This window comes from Barbus barbus (assembly GCF_936440315.1).
Source record: "Barbus barbus genome assembly, chromosome: 12".
Taxonomy (NCBI): domain Eukaryota; kingdom Metazoa; phylum Chordata; class Actinopteri; order Cypriniformes; family Cyprinidae; genus Barbus; species Barbus barbus.
In genome coordinates this window covers 32,528,266-32,552,624 of record NC_136740.1, presented here as the reverse complement: position 1 = coordinate 32,552,624, position 24,359 = coordinate 32,528,266, and the positions used below count along the sequence as shown (strand labels likewise).

Genomic DNA, 24,359 nt, shown 5'->3' with positions numbered 1-24,359 from the left:
ACTGGGTCGGGCTTTCTGGGATGGCACTCAAATGGTTCAGTCATACTTAGAAGGGAGAGGTTATTATGTGAGTATAGGAGAGCATAAGTCTAAGTGGACGTCCATGACATGCGGAGTCCCACAAGGCCGAAATCTGTCAGTTACAGTAAAAATACAGTACAGATCACAGCATGCCCACCTTAATTGAATAAAAACCCAAAATGTAGTTTTTTGTTATTATATTGAACTGAAAGCCAGCTTTGCACAGTATGCATTGCACACATTCATGTAAATCATCCATGCTAACACATACATTTTCTATTTGAATTTATTAGTTTTTTGCATTTGAAAGTAGATATTTCACTCTCTATAGATATATTTTTCAAAGACAGAGTTTGGAAGTTTCTCGCTCAAGTTCACAGAGACCTAAAGCGCAACGTTTCATTGTTATTCTGAGTGCACACAAATAAACGTAGAGTCTTGACTCTTTACAGATGCGAAAGATGTATTAGGGAGATTTTAAGAGCAAGTGACCATCTGTCCTGCAGCGAGTGCACTATTCAGCTTCCACTCCCCACACAAACACTTCAATAGCACACATTTCTCTAGGTTAACATCATATTGAGCGGCCATGTAAAGTTGCTACTACATACATCTTTCAGATGAAAAGCCATATTTGAGGTCGATGAATGACAGGTGAGCGTTCGGATGTCCTGCCAGAGTGTATTACCACAGACCAGACGTTAACAATCTGTCCGTCATTCACTTAACCTGCCACGCCACTAATTCTACAATTGAGTTCAGAATTAAAATATACAGTTTATAGTTTATTTATATAAAAGGTATATTTGTGTATAAAGTTGGGTATCATTACTATTCCCGGTCCCGCCCACTCCCACTCGTTTGATTACGTCATTAACTGATTTTTACCATACATTTCTGCCATATGTACATCACCTTGACACAGTCACCACTGAGAAGCTACTACTAATATATTGTAGAATCTTTCATTTTCTTGCAATGATTTGTATCACGAAAAGCGCTATACAAATAAACTTAAACTGAATTGAATTAATCTGACATTATCAAGAAGATTTTTTTTCTGACAGTTTAACTCTGAGTTCTTGTCATATTTTATTACCACTTTCTAAACCATAGCGAATAAACTGTGATATAATGTGAAATTTTTTTAAAGTGTCTGAATAAATTTTGGTTTATGAAGCAGAGCAGACATTGTGATTTATTTAGTGGTTTCCACTTCTTATTATAAAAGGAAAAATGGAAAATTAGCCTATTTAATAAAAAAAGAAAAAAATCAAAAACTCAAAGATGAAGAAACATCCATTTACAATAGGAAATATCATGATATTATGATCTGATCTGTAGTACTGTGCCGGTACCTCTGTGTAAGGGGCGTGTTCTTGTCTCCAGCTGCTCTCTGATTGGCTGGTGACGCGTGGCCCCGCCCAGCTGGAGTCTGAGAGCGTCAACAGAGCTGCTGATTGTCACACGCGCTCAGTGACTCTGAGAGGAATAACGTGAGGAATATCTGGAGGAGGAATAAAGCAGCTCTGAGGAATATTTGCATTTGATCATGAGTTTGTAAAACATCATCTGAACAGCAGGAATCATGGAGAGACTCCCAGCACTGCTGCTGCTGCTCATCACATTCTCAGGTGAGTCTCTCTCTCCTCAGAACTCCTTCATCTGTCAGCAGCGATGCTTTGTTTGTTTGTTTGATTGATTTTGGGTTATTGATCTTCTGGGAAAATATCAGTATAATAGATCAGAATTAATAACACTTCATTTAATTGATTCAGTCACTGATAATGTGGATATTGCTGCTCATATGAAAAAGAGTCTTGTGTTATTAGTGGAGTTATTCATTAAGGCTTTAATGAGTTTAATTATCAGTCATTAGTTCATCTGATCCCAGTGTCCAATCATTTACTTCATTCTTACCTCATTCATTTGTTTTTGTTTTTTCTCACTAAGAAGGAGAGAAATTCATATTGATTGGATGTTAGAGTGACAATTTATTGTTAACTCTATACTTATATATATTGGTGCTGCAGCTAACAATGAATTTGATAAATAATTTGTTGATTAGTTGTTTGATTAATCAGATTTAAATGCATTTGATTGAATGTGTGTTGTCTGTTGTTCTTCAAAATATTGAGTCATATTTACATAGAGAGAGATTTAATAAATATTATAAAACATTTGATATTATGGTTTATACTCAGTTGATATAAGAGCATAGACAAAATAATAATTACTGTATTGTACTGTATTACATGTATTGATTTTCATTGATGAGTTGGCGCACCACAGATTTATATATCATTTCTTTATTATTTCAATTTTAAAATACAAATATAGTGTTTGAATGCAGAATGGTTCTCTATTGAGTCACTGCAGGAGCTTCTGCTGAAGTTCATGTTCATGAGACTGAGACAGACAGACCTGAGGCAGACATTGACCCTGACCTTTGACCTGACCCTCATTTTCATATGACTGGGCCTTTAGGGTCGGGGTCAGACTGGGTGGGGGTTTGATTGAGATCTCATTATAAGGGCCCGTAATCCTGTGTGGCAGCTGCTGAACACAAACACACACACACTCACACACACACACTCACAGGCTGCACAGGGTCACAGGGTTAATCCAAAAGATCTACACCGTCTGTGGTCAAACCATCTCTGCGTGCATGTGCATGTGTGTGTGTGTGTCTGGAACACACACACACACACACGTGAGCAGCGACTGATTCATTTTCCTAATTAGCACCAGAATCTATTCAGCACTGTGGGAACCAGATCAGCGTCATGAATATGATAATTTGTTAGTGGAGACACACTCTCTCTCTCTCTCTCTCTCTCTCTCTCTCTCTCTCTCTCTCTTTCACACACACACGCACGCATAATATAAAATGTGTAGATTATAGAATATCAGTCACACAAACTCCAGCAGTACTCATAGTTTTGATGTCTCACTCTCATTAATGAGTGTTAATTGAGACAGACGAGCCGCTGTAAGTCTCATTAGATGCTCGATTCTCCCGCTGAGAGTCTGAAAGCGTGAAGAATCAGGACAGACTCTGAGTTCAGACGACTCTATCAGACTCTATACACACTTTCACTCCATCCTCGTCCTGACAATAATAGAGCAGCGATTAAACTCTCAAACCGCACAAAATAATGTCTGGGAATCACATCATTATCAAAACGTGATTCTCACACTGCTGGATAAACGTTTGGAATCATTTAGATTTTTAATGTTTTTGAAAGAAGTCTGTTCTGCTGCATTTATTTGATCAAAAATACTGTAAAAATTCTGAAATATTATTACAATTTAAACAGCTGTTTTCTGTGTGAATATGTGTTAAAGTGTAATGTATTTCTGTGATCTGCAGCTGTATTTTCAGCATCATTACTCCAGTCTTCAGTGTCACATGATCTTCAGAAATCATAATAATATACTGATTTACTGCTCAACAAACATTTCTGATTATTATCAATGTTGAACACAGTTGTGCTGCACAATATTTTTATGGAAACTGTGATACCTTTTTCTTTTCCTGCTCAAAAGATCAGCATTTATTTGAAATAGAAATCTTTTGTCACATTATAAGTGTCTTTACTGGCACTTTTGATCAATTTAATGCATCCTCAATGAATAAAAGTATAATTTTTTTTACCTTACTTAGCCCAAACTTTTGAATGGTTGTGTATCACTGTTTCATTATGAAGATATTTATGAAATCAACTCTAATCTGATAAATGCAATTATAATGCACAAAGATATTAAGATAATATACAGTTACATCTCAAAAAAAAGGTCAATATTTTTTGTCACTCATTTCAGAAAGTGAAACCCATATATTATATAGATTCATTACACATGGAATTAAATATTTCAAGCCTTTATTTCTTGAAATGTTGATGATTTATGGCTTACAGATAATGAAAACCCAAAATTCAGTGTCTCAGAAAATTAGAATATTGCATAAGATTAAAAAAAAGGATATTTTAAACAGAAATGTCAGGCTTCTGGAAAGTATGTTCATTTACTGTATATGCACTCAATACTTGGTAGGGGCTCCTTTTGCTTGAATTACTGCATCAATGCGGCGTGGCATGGAGGTGATCAGTCTGTGGCACTGCTGAGGTGGGATAGAAGCCCAGGTTGCTTTGATAGCGGCCTTCAGCTCATCTGCATTGTTGGGTCTGGTGTCTCTCACTAGATTCTCTATGAGGATCAGGTCAGGCGAGTTTGCTGGTCAATCAAGCACAGTAACACCATGGTCATTGAACCAGCTTTTGGTACCTTTGTCAGTGTGGGCAGGTGCCAAGTCCTGCTGGAAAATGAAATCAGCCTCTCCATAAAGCTTGTCAGCAGAAGGAAGCATGAAGTGCTCTAAAATCTCCTGGTAGATGGCTGCGCTGACTGTGGACTTCAGAAAACACAGTGGACCAACACCAGCAGATGACATGCAGCCCAAATCATCTCTGACTGTGGAAACTTCACACTGGACTTCAAGCAACATGGATTCTGTGCCTCTCCACTCTTCCTCCAGACTCTGGGACCTCGATTTCCAAATGAAATGCAAAATTGATTTCATCTGCAAAGAGGACTTTGGAGCACTGAGCAACAGTCCAGTTCTTTTTCTCCACAGCCCAGGTAAGACGCTTCTGACGTTGTCTCTGGTTCAGAAGTGGCTTGGTAGCTCTTTTCCTGAAGACGTCTGAGCGTGGAGACTCTTGATGCACTGACTCCAGCTTCAGTCCACTCCTTCTGAAGCTCTCACAAGTGTTTGAATCAGCTTTGCTTGACAGTATTCTCAAGCTTGCGGTCATCCCTGTTGCTTGTGCACCTTTTCCTTCCCAAATTCTTCCTTCCAGTCAACTTTGCATTTGATATGCTTTGATACAGCACTCTGTAAACAGCCACAGCTTTCAGTAATGACCCTCTGTGACTTACCCTCTTTGTGGAGGGTGTCAATGTTCATCTTCTGGATCATTGCCAAGTCAGCAGTCTTCTCCATTATTGTGGTTTCAAAGAACAAGAGATACCCGGATTTTATACTGTAGGGATGGCCATTAATTGAAACTCAAATATAAATATTCTAATATTTTGAGATACTGATTTTTGACTTTCATGAGCTGTAAGCTCTAACCATCAAAATTAAAACAAAAAAACTTTTGAAATATTTTACTTTACATGTATTGAATCTAAAATATATGAAAGTTTCACTTTTTGAAATAACTTACAATAATTTTTTTTTTCACGATATAATTTTTTTTTTTAAATGTACCTGTAAACATTAAATTAATGATTTTCTGTAAAGAAACTGTGAAACAATGTGAAAAGTGCTGTGCGAATAAATTTAACCTTACCTGAATCAATACCATATTCATATATTATGATATTTGCATGGTAGCAATACTATATATTAGTAATAGCAGTATTATCTATTTTACACTTTAAAAAGCATAAAAATGGTGATGTGTCCAACAACCGTGGTATTTTGGTTGATGGTGGGTTCTAGTGATCAGTGTTTTTGGATTAAAAGGATCTGTGATGCTTCACTAATAGATTCAGCACATTTGACTACGGCCTGCGACGCCGTACTTGTTTTCCTCATAAATAAGTGTGGTTCTGTCCGCGGGTCACATGGTCACACAGACGAATATTTGACATTCAGATTTGTCCCGTCTGAGCAGCAGATGCCACAGAGACGACATTAATGGAGTATTTGACATGTTTATTGGCCGCTGAAGTTCACGGCCACTCCAGAGACAATGAAGAAAGCGGGAGGAGGAACGGCGGATTCTCTCATGACCTTTAGGATCTGAGGTCACGTTGTGCCGGTGGGGGCGGAGCTGCTCTCTGAACCCTGCGGGGGGGGGGGGGGGGGGGGGGGGATCCAGTGTTTACGGCTGAAGATGGGCTGCTATTGTGAGGAGGAGAAAACAGCTGCAGCTTCAGGCGCTCCAGTCCGTCTCATTCAAACACTAAAGCATTCAACGTTACTAAGTCTCTGGAGCTTGAGTTCATGTAGCAAACATCACTGAATCTGATCCAGCACAGTTCTGGGCCTAACCATAGTACACTTACTGCATAGTGCGCACTCTATAGTGTTCAACAGCAGTGCGCTGTTTAATTCCGCTCTCAACTCAGACTGTTCATGTTTTTATTGAAGTTTGCATTAAAATGCTACTTTAAGTCTGATCAAAGTCTGATCAAATGAGTTTTTAAAAGTCACGAGCATTTAAAGAGGCAGACATCAAACCTGCAGTATATTTTTATTATTCTGTTTATAATAAACAGAACATTATCATTCTTGATTGTTAAAATAGATGTCTCTTGATTGCTATCGTCCATTGGCGATAATGCTAATATAGTTACAGTTATAAATATCTTCATATTTCTTGTTATAGTTATCGTTATAACTATATTGATGTTATACAGATGATAACTAGTTATAGTTATAATTATAGTTATGGTTATAGTTATTGTCCATATGTGTGAACACTAATATAGTAGTTGTTATAGTTATTGTTGGTTCAGGCACAAATATACTTACTGTTATAATTATTGTCATAGTTATATTTATAATTATAGTTATGATTAGCTATTGTTATATTTATTTTGGATTGGTGTGGATGCAAGCATGGTTATTGTTAGTGGTAATGTAGTTAATATATTGTTCTAGTAATTATTGTTCTAGTTATGATTATACATATTGTTATAGTTTTTGGTATAGTTATCATTTTGTGTGGACACTAATAGAGTAATTGTTATAGTTATGGTTATAGTTTTTGGTATAGTTATTTTCTGTTTGGTTGGACTCTAATATAGTTATATTTATTGTTATCGTTATGATTATAGTTATTGTTATAGTTATTGTCTGTTTCTTTGGACGCTAATATAGTTATAGTCATCTTTGTATTTATAATTGTAGTTATCGTTATGATTATAGTTATCGTCTGTTTGTGTGGATGGACGCTAATAATTATTGTTATCATTATAATTATAACTATACTTATTATGATTATAGTCATCGTTATGGTTATAGTTTTCATTATGATTGTAGTTATTGTTATGTTATATTTGTAGTTTTTGTTAGGTTACCGCCTACACCAATATAGTTATAGTCATCATCATTATTATTATAGTTATCGTTATTGTCATATTTATTATTATTGTTCTAGTTATGATTATAGTTGTTCTTATAGATTTATTATACTGCAGTTGTGTGGACACTAATATAGTTATATAGTTATCATTATAGTTTTTGTTATTGTTTTAGTTATTTTTATTAGTTATCTTTATAGTTATAGTTAGCATTCTTGGGAATGTCTTAAGGCCCATGATTCCAGGCAGAAGCTGCTCTCTGGGTCCTGTGTGAGAATTTGATGAGGTTTGCATTTAATTCCTGTCAGCAAGAGTCTGATGGACAGACTGAAGTTCATCTGGTCTGAGGAGACCCGGCTCATGTTCTGAGGTCAGACTCAGGTCCAGATGCCAGACGAGCGCAGAGGTGCATGAGTCTGGTTTTTCCATGTGAGCACGTTCAAGTTCAAGTGTGACCGGATTGTTTTGTTGTGTGTTTGGCAGCTGCGAGGGGGCGGCGTGCGGTGCGTTTGACTGATGCGGTGGCATGGGAAAGTCACCCTCGCGCTGCGCCACGGGGCGGAGGAGGGGCAGATGGCTCTTCAGACGGGGCAGGAATGATGGGCCGGGGCAGATCTGGAGGGTGTGTTTGTGGGGGGGTGGGGTGGGGTCGCATTGTGTGGCTGTTTTGGGCTGATGGAGGGTTTTGTGTGTGTTTGTGTGAGTGCTTCTGAAAGAGCCATCAATCACACGGCCCAAAGTCAAGTTTAAGTTCAGTGGAGATGAATCAAAAACTCTAAATCCAACCAGCCCTGCCTCCATCACATCAGCAACTCAAGCGCAAGACAGACACCATCTACTGATGCAAGTGTGTGTTTGAGGACTAAATAAACTTCATGACTTTCTTCACGAATGTGAATATCTGTTCAGAAATGAAGAGTTCTGATGCAAAAGCCTCTAAGTGCCGTCTGAAATTTTCTTATAAAATTAGCATTTTTCTCAGGCTCCTATGTTTATGGTCAATTTTTTCACTTTAATGGCAATGAAAAGAAGCTATTAATTTCCATTAAAGCGAAATTACTGAACCTACACATAGGAGTCTAATGCTAAAATGCTCATTTTAGAAGAAAATTTCAAATGGCACTTATAGGCTTTTGCATCTGACCTCTTCAAATGCACTTCATGGAGTTTAATATTTTGTTTGTGGTTTTACTCAGTGTTTGAGGTCTGTTTTTATGGTTAAAACAAGAACAAATATCTGTTAATGATATTATAGTTAATAGTTATTATATAACTATAACGATCACTCTTTCTGGTCCCTGTGAAAAGTCTGGATGCAGCATTTTGGATCATCTGGAGGTGAGATAAACAAGACTGTGTGATCACTTAGTACAGTGAATTACAATAGTCCAATCTTGTTGAAATAAATGTATGGATAACAGTTTTCAGATCCTTAAAAAAAAAAAAAATTTTGGCAATCATCCTAAGCTAAAACAATGCTGATTTAACAACTGAATTTCAATCTGTTTATCATTTTTAGAGCAAATGGGGTAAAAATAATTCTCAAATTCTGAGCACAAATGCCTACAGTATTAGTTATAGGATGCAGGGTTTTGGAAGGGATAGCAGCACATTGAACAACACAACCAAAACAACACTTCATTTAGCTGTAAAAAATGATCTGCCATCCAAACAGATACTGGAGAGATAATATCTCATCTAGTTTCATTGGAAGCTAAAGCTGTATATGATCTGCATGAAAATGGTATGAGATTTGATGCTTACAGAAGATCTTGGCTAAAGGAAGAAGAGAGAGGGAGAACAAAACAGGGCCTAAAACAGAACCCTGCGGTACCCCACATGTACATGCTGCAGAGACAGAGGAAAAATCATCAATGGCTACAGAAAAAAGATCTTTCCTTAAGATAGGATGAAAACCAGCTTAAGGCTGTACCCTTAATACCAACATACTTCTCCGATCTTCTCAATAAGATAAAATGATCGATAGTATCAAAAGAGCTGAGCTTCGACCCAGAAGAACCAAAAACCCACGTTTCCAAGTCAACAGCAAATATCAGATCATTTAACACTTTCTATATACTTCGCATAACACTTTCTCATACTTACTAGCAGTAAGTTTAATTTTAACTGTAAAAAACTGTAACAACTGGATAAACATTTTGTTTGTTGTTTTATTGCGTATCAGTTTTTTCTGTTTAAAACAAGAAGAAATATCTGCCAACAGGTTTGCAAAAGAGTAGTTTTTGGAAACTTTTCAAGATTGTTCAAAATTTTCCACCCCTTTTCCAAAAACTTTAGCATAAATGTTATGTTTGTGTGTTTTTTTTCTTTTCTTTTCTTTTTTTTGGGGGGGGGGGGGGGGGGTTGTTTGAGGTCAGTTCATTTATGCTTAACAAGAATAAATATCTGACAATGGGATTAGAAAATTCAAACTTTTACTTAGTTAAATTTTTCTTACCTCTTTGACAGATGTTTGTTATGTATCACAAACTCGCTTCATTTTCCAATTTCTCAGAAAACAAGACAACTTATGTCAGTCATTTTGCTTCTCCAGTAAATGTATCTAGATTTAAGAAAGTTTATATCTGTGCTGGAAAGCAAGAGAAAAATACTGAGGAAAACATCACTTTTTGCGGTAAATATATTCAATTATAAATACTGAATTTAAAAATAACTAATCTGATATGATTTTTCTTTTTCTTAAATTTGGTTTTTCTTAGTTTTTCTTAGTTTTTCTTAGTTTTTCTTAATTTTGTTGGACAATTTGTTGGACAGTCGTACAATACATTTCACTACATGTCGTACTATGTATGTACATGTATGTGACAAATAAAATTTGAATTTGATTTGAATTTGAATTTGAATGATTATTAAGCTTTGCTTGAGTATTTTATTTGGTTCTGTATCGGTTCTACTGCATTATGTTATATCTATTGTTATGTGAGTAACAGTTTTCCTCCATCAAGGTTTCATCATCTCTCATGATGCATCATCATCACCACCACTTCATCATCATCATCCTCCTCCTCCTCATCATCATCATCATGAATGGTTCGTAAGCTCTCAGATTACTCAGACTCATGTCTCTCTGTGTTTTATTCCTTGTTATCACGCTCTCCTGCTCTGGTCCTTCAGGTTTGGGCAGAGCTTCAGAGTTGGCCTTCATCAAAGAACCCAGTGATGTCATTGCGGTGAGGGACCGCCCCCTCATGCTGGACTGTCAGGTAGAGGGGGAGGGGCCTATCACCATCACCTGGCGGCGGAACGGCCTTCCCGTTTTTCTGGGAGCCAGAGCGGCTGTGCTGGATAACGGAACGCTCCTGATCCGGAACTTCCAGAAACGGCGTGACGGTGACGAGAGTGACGCGGGCGAGTACGACTGTGCGGCCCAGAACCGATACGGGCTACTCATCAGCCGCAAAGCACACGTGCAGCTGGCCTGTGAGTGACGTAAACATGCTTCAGACACGCTTCACTAAGAAAAAGCACTGTGATATCTTAACAGCTTCTCCTAGAGATTTAATTTACTATCCTGGGTCTTTTTTAGGAGAAACTTCAAGAGTCGGTGCACGTGCTTAAACCAGCTTAATGTAGCTTGCTGGTGGCTTTAGAGGGGTTTAGGGTCTGTTTCTGGAGTGATTTGAGCATCTGTAACTCATTTGTCTTCTCTCTCAGCACTTCCCAAGTTCCACACGCACCCAGAATCCATGAGCGTGGACGAGGGTGGCGTTGCTCGATTTCACTGCGCCGTCAGCAGCGTCCCAGAGGCCAACATCACCTGGGAAAGAAACAGAACAACACTCAACGCTGATGATAACAGGTTAAACACACACTCACGGACATGAATAAAGCCTGAAACAAACACTAGAATATTAAATATGTTGTAAAGAACTGAAAACCTGCAATGTGTGGACATTTGCCTTTGTACATATGGATGACATTTTTTTCTCTCTAAGCCAGAAACCCACTGTGGTTTATCTGCATTTAAGGCTCAATCACAGCAATAACAATAACTATAAACATAACAATAACTATAATGATAACAAAAATGATCATGAGAACTATAACAATAAATATAACTAACTATAATGATTATTATTACTTATAATATTACTTATTACTTATGATTATCATATTACTTATGATAACTATTACGATAATAACTATAACAGTAACTATAAACATAATAGAAACAGTTCAATGACTACTATGATAACAATAACGATAATGAGAACTATAATGATAAATCTAACGATAACTGACATTACCTATAACAATAACTATAATGGCAAAATATAACTAGAAAAACTCTAACAATTACTACAGCTATAATGATAAAAACTATAATGATAACAATAACTATTACAATAACAGCTATACCAACAATGATAACAATAACTGTAACACTAACTATAACGATAAGAATGATAATGATAACTTTAACTATAACGATAACTATATCAGCATCTACACCAGTGGATAATAATGTTCATGTTTATTCTAAGCGTTGATCACTCCGAATGTAATTCCAGTGATATCGTTCCTCTGTGTCATTATAGTTGTGGTGTGAACTTCACTAATTACAATTTATTAAAATTTTATGGTTATAGTAACTGATTTTGGTGTTAACGTAGCGTTAATCTGACTTTGTTGTGTGTGTGTGTGTGTGTGTGTGTGTGTGTGTTCAGGTACACCCTCCTGCCAAACGGTATCCTGCACATCACAGGAGTGCGTCAGGCTGACAGCGGCAGCTACCGCTGCGTCGCTAGAAACATCGCAAACACTCGCTACAGTCAAGAGGCCCAGCTATCAGTCACAGGTAGAGCTGAGCCGGTCCTTCATCGGATGATACGATCCGAACCGCTGAGCATCTCTGAATGACCTGTCTCTGTCTCAGTCGCAGCTAATCGTCTCTATAAGGAGCCGGTGATTCTCTCTGGGCCACAGAATCTCACTCTGAACGTTCACCAGACCGCCATCCTGGAGTGCATCGCCACCGGAAACCCGCGGCCCATCGTGTCCTGGAGCAGGCTGGGTAAACAAAAATCACATTATCAGCTCAAGATGACAAAATGAGCTAAACTCAACTAAAACAACAAAAATAACTCAAACTCAAGATATCACATTTCAATTCACCCGCTCAACAACTGCTTAACGTCTTTGAAGAACTATGATGATAACGATATCAATAACTATAATGATAATAATAATGATGATAACAATAAGAACTATAGCAATAACTATAATGATAATTACTATAACAATAATAACTACATAAAAATAAGGATAACTATCGACAACTATATAATGAAAGCTAATTACTAAAACAATAATGATAACTATATCAACAACGATAATTATTATAATGATAATTACTGTAATGTTAACAATAACTATAAAGAGCAATAATTCTAACTATAGCTACATTAGTGTCTACACCTGCAACTATTGTGATGCAACAGTTTTTGGTCTTTGAATTCTCATGGTCTTGGAAAAATGGGATAATATGAGAGAGACTCACTTTAAAAGTGTGATTTCTAGACCTGGAAAACTCATGGAAATTAATAAAATCTAAAAATATTTTGTCAAGCTCAAAAGTATTTCATGTAGTAAGATTCAATTGTGAGTAAAAATGACTGGGAAAATTATGCAAAATTATTGATTAAAAAGAGCAGAAATCCTGAAGAGCATTCATAACGTATATTAATTGTAATATATTTTAGTTATTACTACTTTTGATTTCTGGACACTGTGTGTGTGTGTGTGTGTGTGTGTGTGTGTGTGTGTGTGTGTGTGTGTGTGTGTGTGTGTGTGTGTGTTTGTCAGACGGTCGCTCCATCGGCGTGGAGGGCATCCAGGTGTTGGGCACAGGTAACCTCATCATCTCAGACGTGTCTCTGCAGCACTCAGGTGTGTACGTCTGCTCCGCCAACAGACCAGGAACCAGGATGAGGAGAACCGCGCTGGGAAGACTGGTGGTGCAAGGTACAATAAACACACACACCATCACACAAACCAGATCTGGAGTTCAGTTCGGTTTAGTGTAACTGAAGCACTCATTAGAAAAGCTGAGTATTTCCAACTTTAATTACCGTCAGTATGTGAGGATGTTAGTGATGCACTTCCTGTTACACAGGAGACGGAACAATAGCTAACCAGAGACCCGGCTTCATTTCCACACACAGACTCTATTCTCTATAAGAGCAGTGAAATATGAACAAAGGGCTTTAACTGTGACCTCTGACCTCTAACACCCCCCTAATCCCCCAGGTCACCTCTAGCCTCATTAGCATGTGGGAGGAGCTTGTAGATGGTCTGGTTTGAGCAGCAGCTGTGATACACACACACACACACACACACACACACGATGGCCAGATGGAGACACAGACTGGCAGATAGATGGGTGTTCATGTGTTTTATTAAAATCATCTTCTGACATGGCATATTTAATAAAGATAAAAGACAAGAAGTGCACACATACCCCACAGGAACTGAATGAAGGAAAGCCACAAACACTGGAGATCACATGAAACTACAGCACGTGTTACATTTACAATACAGCTGGAGAACTGGAGAGTATTTCAGTGTTTTATAGCACAGTAAAGTATTATATGGTGTTTTACTACAGTATTTTAGAGTGCTGTTGAATATTTCAGTGTTTTACAGCACTGTGGAGTATGTTATGTTGTTTTACAAGAGTATATTACAGCGCTTTTGAATGTTTTAGTGTTTTACATGCAATGGAGTATTTGATGTTGTTTTACTAGAGTATTTTACAGTGCTGTGGAGTATTTTATGTTGTTTTAAAAAAAAGTATTTTACAGCGCTATTTAATATTTTAGTGTTTTACTGCACTTTGGGGTATTTGATAGTGTTTTGCTAGAATATTTTACAGCGCTGTTGAATATTTTAGTGTTTAACCGTGCTGTGGAGTATTTGATGTTTCGTTACTACAGTATTTTACAGTATTGTAGCGTGTTGTAGGGATTGTGTTGTGTTTGAGTGGGACGGACAGATGGATAATAGAAGAACACGAGGCGGAGGGGGAGGAATAATTGTGTCTGGGTGATGGATCACCTCTGACCTATGACCCCTGACCTCAATCCAGCAGGCCTGCAGGAGATGATGCGTGCGTGTGTGTGTGTGTGTGTGTGGGGGGGGGGGGGGGGGGGGGCGTTTGTGGTCTGGATTGATGGACCAGAGAGAGCTAGATGGGGTGATTTTTAGGACAAAAACACAGAAGCAGCAGCATAAATTCACTGTTTATAGAAATGAAACCTCTGTTTGTCCTGCTCATCACACGACTGCTTACCACATACATCAATAAATGAAACATGGAATAGAGTGTGAATGATTTTAGTCTATGAGCAGGATGAGATAAAATGAGCTCTGAGACTATGATCAATTACACATTTAGAGTCATTAGACACAGAATGATGCATATTAGTCATTCTAAGATATAAATTATTTGTGACAAATAAATTAATTTTGACAACCATAAAAATGCATTTTGTAAAAAACAATTAAATGGACCCCTTAAGACACAAATTTAGCTGAAAACATGTTTGATCTAGTATGTGAATTATGGTTAATAGCTGTTCTCTGTCAGTTTGGACGTGTTATGAACTCTCTCTCTCTCTCTCTCTCTCTCTCTCTCTCTCTCTCTCTCTCTCTCTCTCTCTCTCTCTCTCTCTCTCTCTCTGTCTCTGTCTCTGTCTCTCTCTCTCTCTCTCTCTCTCTGTCTCTCTGTCTCTCTCTCTCTCTCGCTCTCTCTCTCTCTCTGTGTGTTGTTCAGCTCCTCCGGAGTTCCTGCAGTGGCCTCAGTCCGTGTCGAAGCCTGCGGGCAGCAGTGCCGTCTTCACCTGCCAGGCTCAAGGTGTTCCTGATCCACACCACATCTGGCTGAAGAACGGCAAGATCCTCACGCCTGGAGACAACGTCAGACTCACCAACAACAACAGGTCCGAGCCAGAAACCTGACATATAAAATAATAATCTAACTTTTTGAATTGGAACAGTTTATTGAATATTTAAACAAAATATGCATAAGCAAGTTTGCATATGTGTTTTATGTTGAGTATCAAATTTCCTCCATCAGGCTCATATAGTCTGATACAGCGAGAATATGGAGGAATAACAGCTCAGTTTTATTCAGAGACTCAATTGAGCAAGAATATGAATATGCTGCAGATGCTGATATTTATATGCTGAAATTCTGCTGCTTGTGATGTAAATCAATGAGATCTTTTTAACAGTACAGCAGATACTGACATAAAATTATCTAAATATCAGTGGTCGCTCTATATCTCCAATAATATGTCTCAGTAAGATGAGAATGGTGTAAATGATGATGTGTGTTTACCTGCAGCACGCTGGCAGTGACGCGCATCACGGCTGAAGATGAGGCCATCTATCAGTGCATCGCGGAGAACAGCGCAGGAACCAACCAGGCCAGCGCTCGTCTCGCCGTCTCACCATCCACCGATCTCCCAGAAGCCCCTCAGGATCTGACAGTCACGCCGCTCTCCACCACTTCCCTGCGGGTGCGCTGGATGCAGCCAGAACGGCATGTGATGGACGGAATCATCGGATACGTGCTGCACATTCGTAAACTGGGCGGTGAGATGACAGAGACATACTGAGACCTTCAGACTAGGAATCAGATGCAGAATCAGATTCAGAATCAAAATCAGACACTGACTCATAATCAGGTGCAGAATCAGACTTTGAATCAGAATTACACTCTGAATTAGACTTTGAATCAGACTCGGAATCAGAATCAGAATCAGACTCGGAATCAAAATCAGAATCATACTCAGACTCCAGACTGACTGAATGATGTTTGTGTGCTTTCAGAGCCAGACAGCAGCGAGCTTCAGGAAGCCGTGAGCAAAGACACGTTTCAGCACGACTTCACAAACCTGGAGGCCTCCACCACCTTCTCCATATATGTTAAAGCGTATTCACCGCTGGGAGCCAGTCAGCAGTCCAACAGCGTCATCACCACCACACTTGGAGCTGGTAAGAGTATACATGCTTACATGACTGATAAAACTCATGAAATATATTTATATATTTACTGTATATATATTATATATAAACAAAATGGTAATAATCACTAATCTCACCCATCTGTCTCTGTCTGTCTGTCAGTTCCCACGATGCCCAGCTTCTTCACGAAGGTTCTGAACAGCACAGCGATGCAGGTGTTCTGGGAGCTTCCAGCTAAAGCCGGTCGAGTGGAGGGATACAAACTCTCTCATCGCAAGCTGCCACAGCAAGAGTTCAGACACACGGAGCGATTCCCCGCTCACATCAACACACACACCATCTCTAACCTGGGTCAGTACACACACACACACACACACACACACACACACACACATACAAGCACACATCAACACACACACCATCTCTAACCTGGGTCAGTACACACACACACACACACACACAAGCACACACATCAACACACACACACCATCTCTAACCTGGGTCAGTACACACTCACATCAACACACACACCATCTCTAACCTGGGTCAGCACACACACACACACTCTCTCACACGTGTGTTAGTCTGATGGTCAGTGTGTGTTTCTCCTGTAGAATCATCAGCGGTGTATGAGATTCAGCTCACAGCTTTCAACGGGAACGGCGACAGCATCAGCAACAAACGGCTCGTCTCATTGGCTGAGACTGAAAAGAGCGGGAAAGAGGCAGCAGGTGACGCTTCATATTCATATTCATCTGCAAATCATGTCCACAAACAATAATTTAACTGAAAGGGATTCAATGATTCACAAACAGAATTCAGAATAAATCTATTTAAATCAAAGATGTGACTTTGATAATCTGGTTTATTTCTGATATTTTCAGCTAGTATAGTTCATATTTGAACTATAAATATATATAGTATATTTGTTCATATTTAACACTGAAAGCATCAGTCGTCTGCGGTGTGATGTCACATACACTAGATGGAGACAGAGACCATCAGTGAACACAATCACATACAATACACATCCTTTCATAACACCTTTACTCAGATCTTTATTATCAGCTGCTTTACACAAAACACACATTCTGCTTTTTCTGTATGCTTTTGTGTGAATTTCCTGTATTTATTGGGTGATCTACTATATTTTCCACTATTGCAAAGACATGTTCTATAACAGAATACACTGAAGGTTTAGTTCACTATAATAATCCTGACCTGACTTTGTGTGTGTGTGTGTGTGTGTGTGAGCAGTGGGTGAGAGTGTGTGTGACTGTCGTCAGGACAGCGAGGGCTCCATGACGGCTCTGGTGGTTGGGATCCACATTGGCATGGCCTGCATCATATTCTGCGCTCTCTTCCTGATGTTTGGCTATCGTCACAGGTGCGTCTGTCGTTCTCTCCGTCACTCACTCATACTGCGATGATCAAACACAGTGTTCTGACTCTGTGTGTGTGTGTGTGTGTAGCTTCTTCTGTCAGAAGGGTTCTCAGGGTGACTGGACTCTGTCAGCAGAACAGAGTGTTTCTCAGATAGACACCGCAGCTAAAGAAGCCAGCATCCGAGCGGCCGACGCTATCGAGCTCACAACACAGGTGAACATCACCGACATCAATACAGACCTGCAGAGACATGGAGATTCTCACAGAGGATGTTGTGATGGACTTCTGTTGTTTTTATATATAAAGCTAATTAAAGTGACTCTATTAAAAAAACTAAATTCTTTTAGCAATATAGAACAAATGCATTTTGGAATAAATATTTTTTAGCATTATAGAATAAAAACAAAATACTTTGTTAAATGAAATCGACTTTAGAATGCATTATTGCATTACAGAATAATTGCATTTTAGAATAGAGAAAAATGTTTGCATTAAAGAAAAGACATTTTAGAATAAATTAAGAATACTTTTAGCATTTTAGAATAAATGAAATAATTATTTAAACATTATAGAATAAATACATTTTAGAATACATTTTTGCATTATAGAATAATTGCATTTTAGGATGAAGAAATAACACTTGCATTAAAGAAAAAATCATTTTAGAATAAATTTAACAAATTATTAAAATTAAAAGTATTATACTTTCAGCATTATAGAAAAAATTAATATTAGAATACATTTTTGCATTATAGATAATTGCATTATACAATAAAGAAACATTTGCATAAAAGAAAGAAGCATTTTAGAAGAAATTTAGAGGGATACTCCACCCCAAAATGAAAATGTTGTCAATATTCACTTACCCCCATGTCGTTCCAAACCCGTAAAAGCTTTGTTTGTCCTCGGAACACAATTTAAGGTATTCTGGATGAAAACCAGGAGGTTTGTGACTGTCCCATGGACTGCACTGTCAAGGTCCAGAAAAGTATAAAAAAAACTTTGTCAAAATAGTCCATCTGCCATCAGTGGTTCAATGTACGCTATTCTCTGTCATCAGTAACGCATGGATACGCTGTTTCCGTTCAAATCAATAAATCAAATAAATGCATCATTCATTCAAATAAACGTACAATACGTATCCATGCGTTACTGATGACAGAGAATAGCGTACGCACTTTGCAGTCCATGGGACAGTCACAATCCTCCCGGTCTTCATCCAGAATATCTTCAATTGTGTTCCGAGGACAAACTAAGCTTTTACGGGTTTGGAACGATATGGGGCTAAGTGATTCATGACAAAATGTTCATTTTGGGGTGGAGTATCCCTTTAACAAATACTTTTAGTATTATAGATTAACAGCACTTTAAAATAAATATTTTTAACATTATACAATAAATACATATAAGAATACTTTTTTTGTATTTAAGAAATAAGCATTTTCGAATGAATAAAAAATGCTTTAACATTATAGAATAATAGACTTTAGAATAAATAAATACTTTTAGCATTATAGAATAAATGCATTTTTGAATAAAATAATGCATTCAGCATTTGAGAATGAAACACACACTCATGTGTCATAAATTAGTATCATATATAATTTGTGATGAATTGTCCTGGTGTTCCTCAGGCTGCTGCAGCGGTTCCTCAGTGTCAGGTGATGATTGAACCTCAACCTGTCCATCCGCCGGACACTGGCACTGATACTGGCACCGGATGAGGCACCTCTACCCCCAAATACCCCCTTCAGCTGTACAGCGACCGCTTCTCTCTCACCAAAGCCTTACACTGAACTCAACTCTCACACACACACATGTTCAGCGCTCAAAACGACACGCTGCATCTGTTCCAAACCTGAGTGACCTACATAGACAACATCCTAACCATCATGCAACATCATACAGGACTGTTTAGGAGTTTCACATTTAGTATAAATACACATACATATACTGGGTAAAATGGTCAGAATTCCCTCAACTTTTTTCCCAGTGCATTCTAAGGCCATGGGTTCGATTCCCAGGGAATGTATAGCTTGAATTCATTATATACAAGCATCTGCCAAATGCATGAATGTACAGGATGCATGTGATGCTGTCTTAGAATGAGGTCGATAGGTGTCTTATAAGACAGATTAATACAGCTAATGATGCCTTCAGTGCTGTCTATGTAGGCGACTTACTAGGTTTGCAACAGAGCTCATATGTGTCCCTGGAGCACAAAAGCAGTCTTAAGTAGCACAGGAATTTGTAGCAATAGCCAAAAATACATTGTATGGGTCAAAATTATCCATTTTTATTATGCATAAGGGTATTAAGTAAAGATCATGTTCCATGAAGATATTTAGTAAATTTCCTACCGTAAATATATCAAAACTTAATTTTTGATTAGTAATATGCATTGCTAAGAACTTCATTTGAACAACTTTAAAGAAGATTTTCTCAGTATTTAGATTTTTTTGCTCCCTCAGATTCCAGATTTTCTAATATTGTCCTATCATAACAAACCATACATCAATGGAAAGATTATTTATTCAGCTTTCAGATGCTGTATAAATCTGGTTTTGTCGTCCAGGGTCACATTTGATCAAATATTTGTGATTATTTAAATGTGTTAATTGTGTGATATTTGTGAGTTTTCAAACAAACCTCAAACTCTGCTAATGTTACTAACGAATAACAAACTGAACTTTATCCTGTTAAACCAAAAACACATGTTCTATGTGACTGAACAGATGAAGAGTTAGTCTGTTATGGGTGTGTGTCGTGTGATTGGACATTAATAATTCACCGCATTAGCCTGTGTGCAGCTGAAGCCCCGCCCTCTTCCCTAAGCCCCTCCCACTCCACCAAAACTCTCTCCGTCCAAAGAGCCGTGCCTCCGTCTGACCGTCTGCCTGTCCTGCTGCTGCTGGGAAAAACACTCTACCTCAACCACACGCGTCTTCAAACGGGTCCTCTCGGATCCGTCAGAACCTCCGGTGGCGACGAGTTTGAGCTCTGCTGTGACTTTTGACGTTTTACGAGACTCTTTCTCAGATTTTGTGATGAGAAGAAGCTTCTGTGAAAGTTGAGGGACGTCCAAAGAACTTATGCTTCTCTTTCCTTTCTTCGCTGTGTTCCACAAACACACTGATGTGTCCTCTCCGGTCATTTATAAAGTTGTTTTCCATACGGCAACAAAATACAGATTTTAAAATATATTTTTAAATATATGTTAAAAATATACAAAGAAATTGCCAAATATTTTTGGCCGTTTTTTTGTATATTTTTGAAAATATATTAATTTAAAGCATTTATAAATTTTGCCCTCGATATATAACAGACCAAGGAAATACATTCTGATGTCACATTTGAAGAAATGACAAGTAAACTAACAAGCTATTCCATCCATGTTTGCATCCATATTCAGAAAATGTTTTCTTGCCCTGAAATACTTTTTGAAATATATTTTGGAATGTAAAGGTTGAAGCTAAATATATTTCATTGAGCTTCACTGTTTGCAACATATATTTAGCATATATTTAAAATATATTTTGGCCAGAAAAAGTCTATTTTTTGCCGTATGGGTTGTCTTCCTGGTTTACTGTCAGTCATGAAGGTGATTAAACCAGAAAACTGACCAGCTGACCATTAACCAAAGCTAAACGCACTCATTAGCTCAAGCTCATAACATCATGATGATGATGATGATTACCTCAAAAACACAGATTCTATTCTAGAAATTATAACTAATAATAACTAGCAGATATGGGATATATTTTCATATGTTAAACCCGAAGATCTGCTTCTTTGCTTGTGATGTTGAAGCTGAACTTGCCAAATAGCGGTTAGTGTTGATGAGACCAAATACCTCGTATTTCTTCTTCTAAAGCACATGATGTGTTCATGTGTGTGTTGTGTGCTCAACTAACCAGTTTAACACACTCTTCACTGTTTAATAGTTACCAAAATAACACGTCCTAGGATTCACGTAAAAGTCTTTAAACCTTTCAGACTCTGATTCTTGTTGAAACACAAACAAAACCAAAATGTAAAAACTAATAAAACAACAAGATTAGAAACTGAGGCCAAATGTTTAGACACAACGAGTGGAGACGCGTCTGTTCTCTTGTAGAACTTTGATTTATTTTCCCACGGATGAAAAGTGCTTTTTCTGCTTGATTTGGGAAATATTGCCAAAATAGATGTATGATTGTTCTTTAATGTTATTCTTATAGGTATTGTTGCTGGTCTTTTGATTCTGTTTATTTGGCGTTTAATTCGTTTTAATTTTATTTCTTCTCTCTTTCTGTAGAATTAAAATGTTAGAAGTTTGAGAGTTTGAAACGAGTAGATTTCTTTAAATTCCTCGTGTTTATAAGAATTTACAGTCATTCCAGGTGTGATTTTATAGCATTATTGTTGAAGAAAACACCTCAGACTCTGAAATTTGCTGCTTTAGGATCTAATGGACTCTTTTATATTCCAGACTGATGAAATGTTCCTATGTGACTGATTGCTCAACAGAAATTGTCTAGTGGAGTAGATGCTGATTTGAAATGCTGGTACCAATGAGAGAAGGGATGCTTTATCCTTCAGGATTGTTCTTTTCTCAGCACCAAACGCTCCTGTAGCTTTACCCTGCTGTTCCTGTCATTCAGCTGATCAAACTCGCGACGCGTCAGACCGGAATAGTGTTTGTTCTCTGCCAGCCGTCGTGAGTTTCTCAGCTGAAATCTTTAGTTTTCTTCCTTCAGTCGGTTGTAATGAACCTCTGTGCCAAATAAAACAGCGTTACGTAGAACGTTACGTGTTACATGTTTCATTATTTCTGGGATGAAATGAATTCCGTGTTTGGAATCTTCAATATTACTTGTATTTCTACAGCATTCATACTGTGATTAATGTTGTCTCCCACAATGCAACTGCACCTGACTGGATCGTTTCCATTGGACAAATGAACCAGAAGTATTTTTCTTAATATTTAGGCCTACCGAGTTTATTTCTGTGATAATTGTACGCCACTCACAAATTTATGAGGGAAACCATGGAAGCTACAAAATGGTGAATAAAGAAGTTGCATCATTTTGTTTTACTTTTTGTTTTTATTAAATTTATGAAGGTGCAAACTGAATTTCTACATAGGCCTATTTTTATCGTAATTGTTCAACGCTATTGTATTTTGTAGATGTACCTTAGATTTATTGTCAATTCCAAAATAAATATTAAATAAAATAATTTAAATAATTTAAAATATATTTTCTGTAAAACAGACACTACATCTAGTTTTTGCTGTATTCACTGTATCAAAATGTTTTCTGTCGCCCTCAACTCAGAAACTCAAGGCTTAAAGAAAATTCTGAGTTTTCTTTTTCTGCTTGATTTGGGAAATATTGCCAAAATAGATGTACGATTGTTCTTTAATCTTATTCTTATAGGTATTCTATAAGCCCAGCTAGATACCTGCCCAGAAACTGATGAGATAATTATCAACAGGGTTCAAAATGTGTTTGTTTTTTTAACCACAAAAACACAAAGTAAAAACACATAAACTGAGAATATGTTAGATAGTTTCTGTACGCTGATCCAGAGTCAGTCCTGCTTCACTTTCAGTGTGTGACCGAGTTTATATCTGCTCAGATTCACTCCACACTAAATATAGAAACTGCTGACTGAGGACAGAAGGTGTTTCTTTAGGTGTAGTTCTCACAGGATCATTAGATCATTGTTGTGTATTGCTGTTACACAACAATAAAGGAGGCATATCACTCTGTTCCACGAGCAGCTTTAGGACTCTCTGATCACTGTTTGGTTCATCTTATTCCGACCTACAGGCAGAAACTTAAATCTACAAAGCCTGTATTAAGATCTGTTAAAAGATGGGACTAATGAAACAGAGCGGGATCTACAAGCCTGTTTCTCTCTCACTGATTGGACTGTTTTTGAAGCTGCTGCCATCGATCTGGACGAGCTCACAGAGACTGTAACATCTTATATCAGTTTCTGTGAGGACATGTGCATTCCTACCAGGACTCATCTAATCTACAACAATGACAAACCATGGTTCACTGCAAAACTCAGACAGCTCCGTCAGGCCAAAGAAGATGCTTACAGAAAGGGGGATAAAGTCTTGTACAAACAGGCCAAATACACACTGGAAAAGGAGCTCAGAGTGGCAAAGAGGAACTATTCTGACAAGCTCAGGAACAAATTCTCTTCCAGTGATCCGGCTTCAGTGTGGATAGGAATTAAGGATATCACCAGCTACAAGACACCACCCCCCAGCACTCTGGAGAATCAACACCTGGCAGACGACTTAAATAAGTTCTTTTGTCGTTTTGAACGATCACCTCACACCCGCCCAGAACACCTCTCCACACAACCATTAACACCTCCAGCAACCCCTCTCTCCCCCACACCTACAATTCAAATCAGCGAAGATGATGTGTGCCAGGTCTTCAGGAAGAACAAAAGAAGGAAAGCACCAGGTCCAGACGGTGTGTCACCAGCCTGCCTAAAAATCTGTGCTGATCAGCTGGCCCCCATCTTCACACAGATCTTCAACAGATCACTGGAGCTGTGTGAAGTCCCCTCATGCTTCAAACGCTCCACCATCATCCCCGTCCCAAAGAAACCCAAAATTACTGGACTTAAAGACTACAGACCTGTCCAGAGTGAGCAAAAGGGCTGGTAAAATCACTCTGGACCCCTCACATCCAGCACACTCCCTCTTTGAACTGTTACGGTCTGGTCGACGCTACAGAGCTCTGAGCACCAGAACGACCAGACACAGGAACAGTTTCTTCCCTCAGGCAATCCATCTCATGAACACTCAACAATAAACGTGGAACACACAACTAATACACTATCCATTCACCACA

The 24,359-nt window shown here is 38.1% G+C and overlaps 1 protein-coding gene across 1 annotated transcript; it reads left to right on the top strand.

Moving 5' to 3' along the window:
* Window positions 1–10,256: 10,256 nt before the first annotated feature.
* LOC306878593 (immunoglobulin superfamily DCC subclass member 3-like) lies at window positions 10,257–19,220 on the top strand (the record flags this gene model as incomplete). Its single annotated transcript, XM_079431015.1, has 13 exons — window positions 10,257–10,560; window positions 10,795–10,939; window positions 11,808–11,938; window positions 12,017–12,154; window positions 12,946–13,104; window positions 14,915–15,080; window positions 15,488–15,738; window positions 15,976–16,140; window positions 16,273–16,461; window positions 16,725–16,841; window positions 17,368–17,497; window positions 17,583–17,709; window positions 19,131–19,220. The coding sequence occupies exons 1-13, from the start codon at window positions 10,329–10,331 to the stop codon at window positions 19,218–19,220; spliced, it is 2,040 nt and encodes a 679-aa protein (XP_079287141.1). The 5' UTR covers window positions 10,257–10,328.
* Between the last annotated feature and the right edge of the window lie 5,139 nt (window positions 19,221–24,359).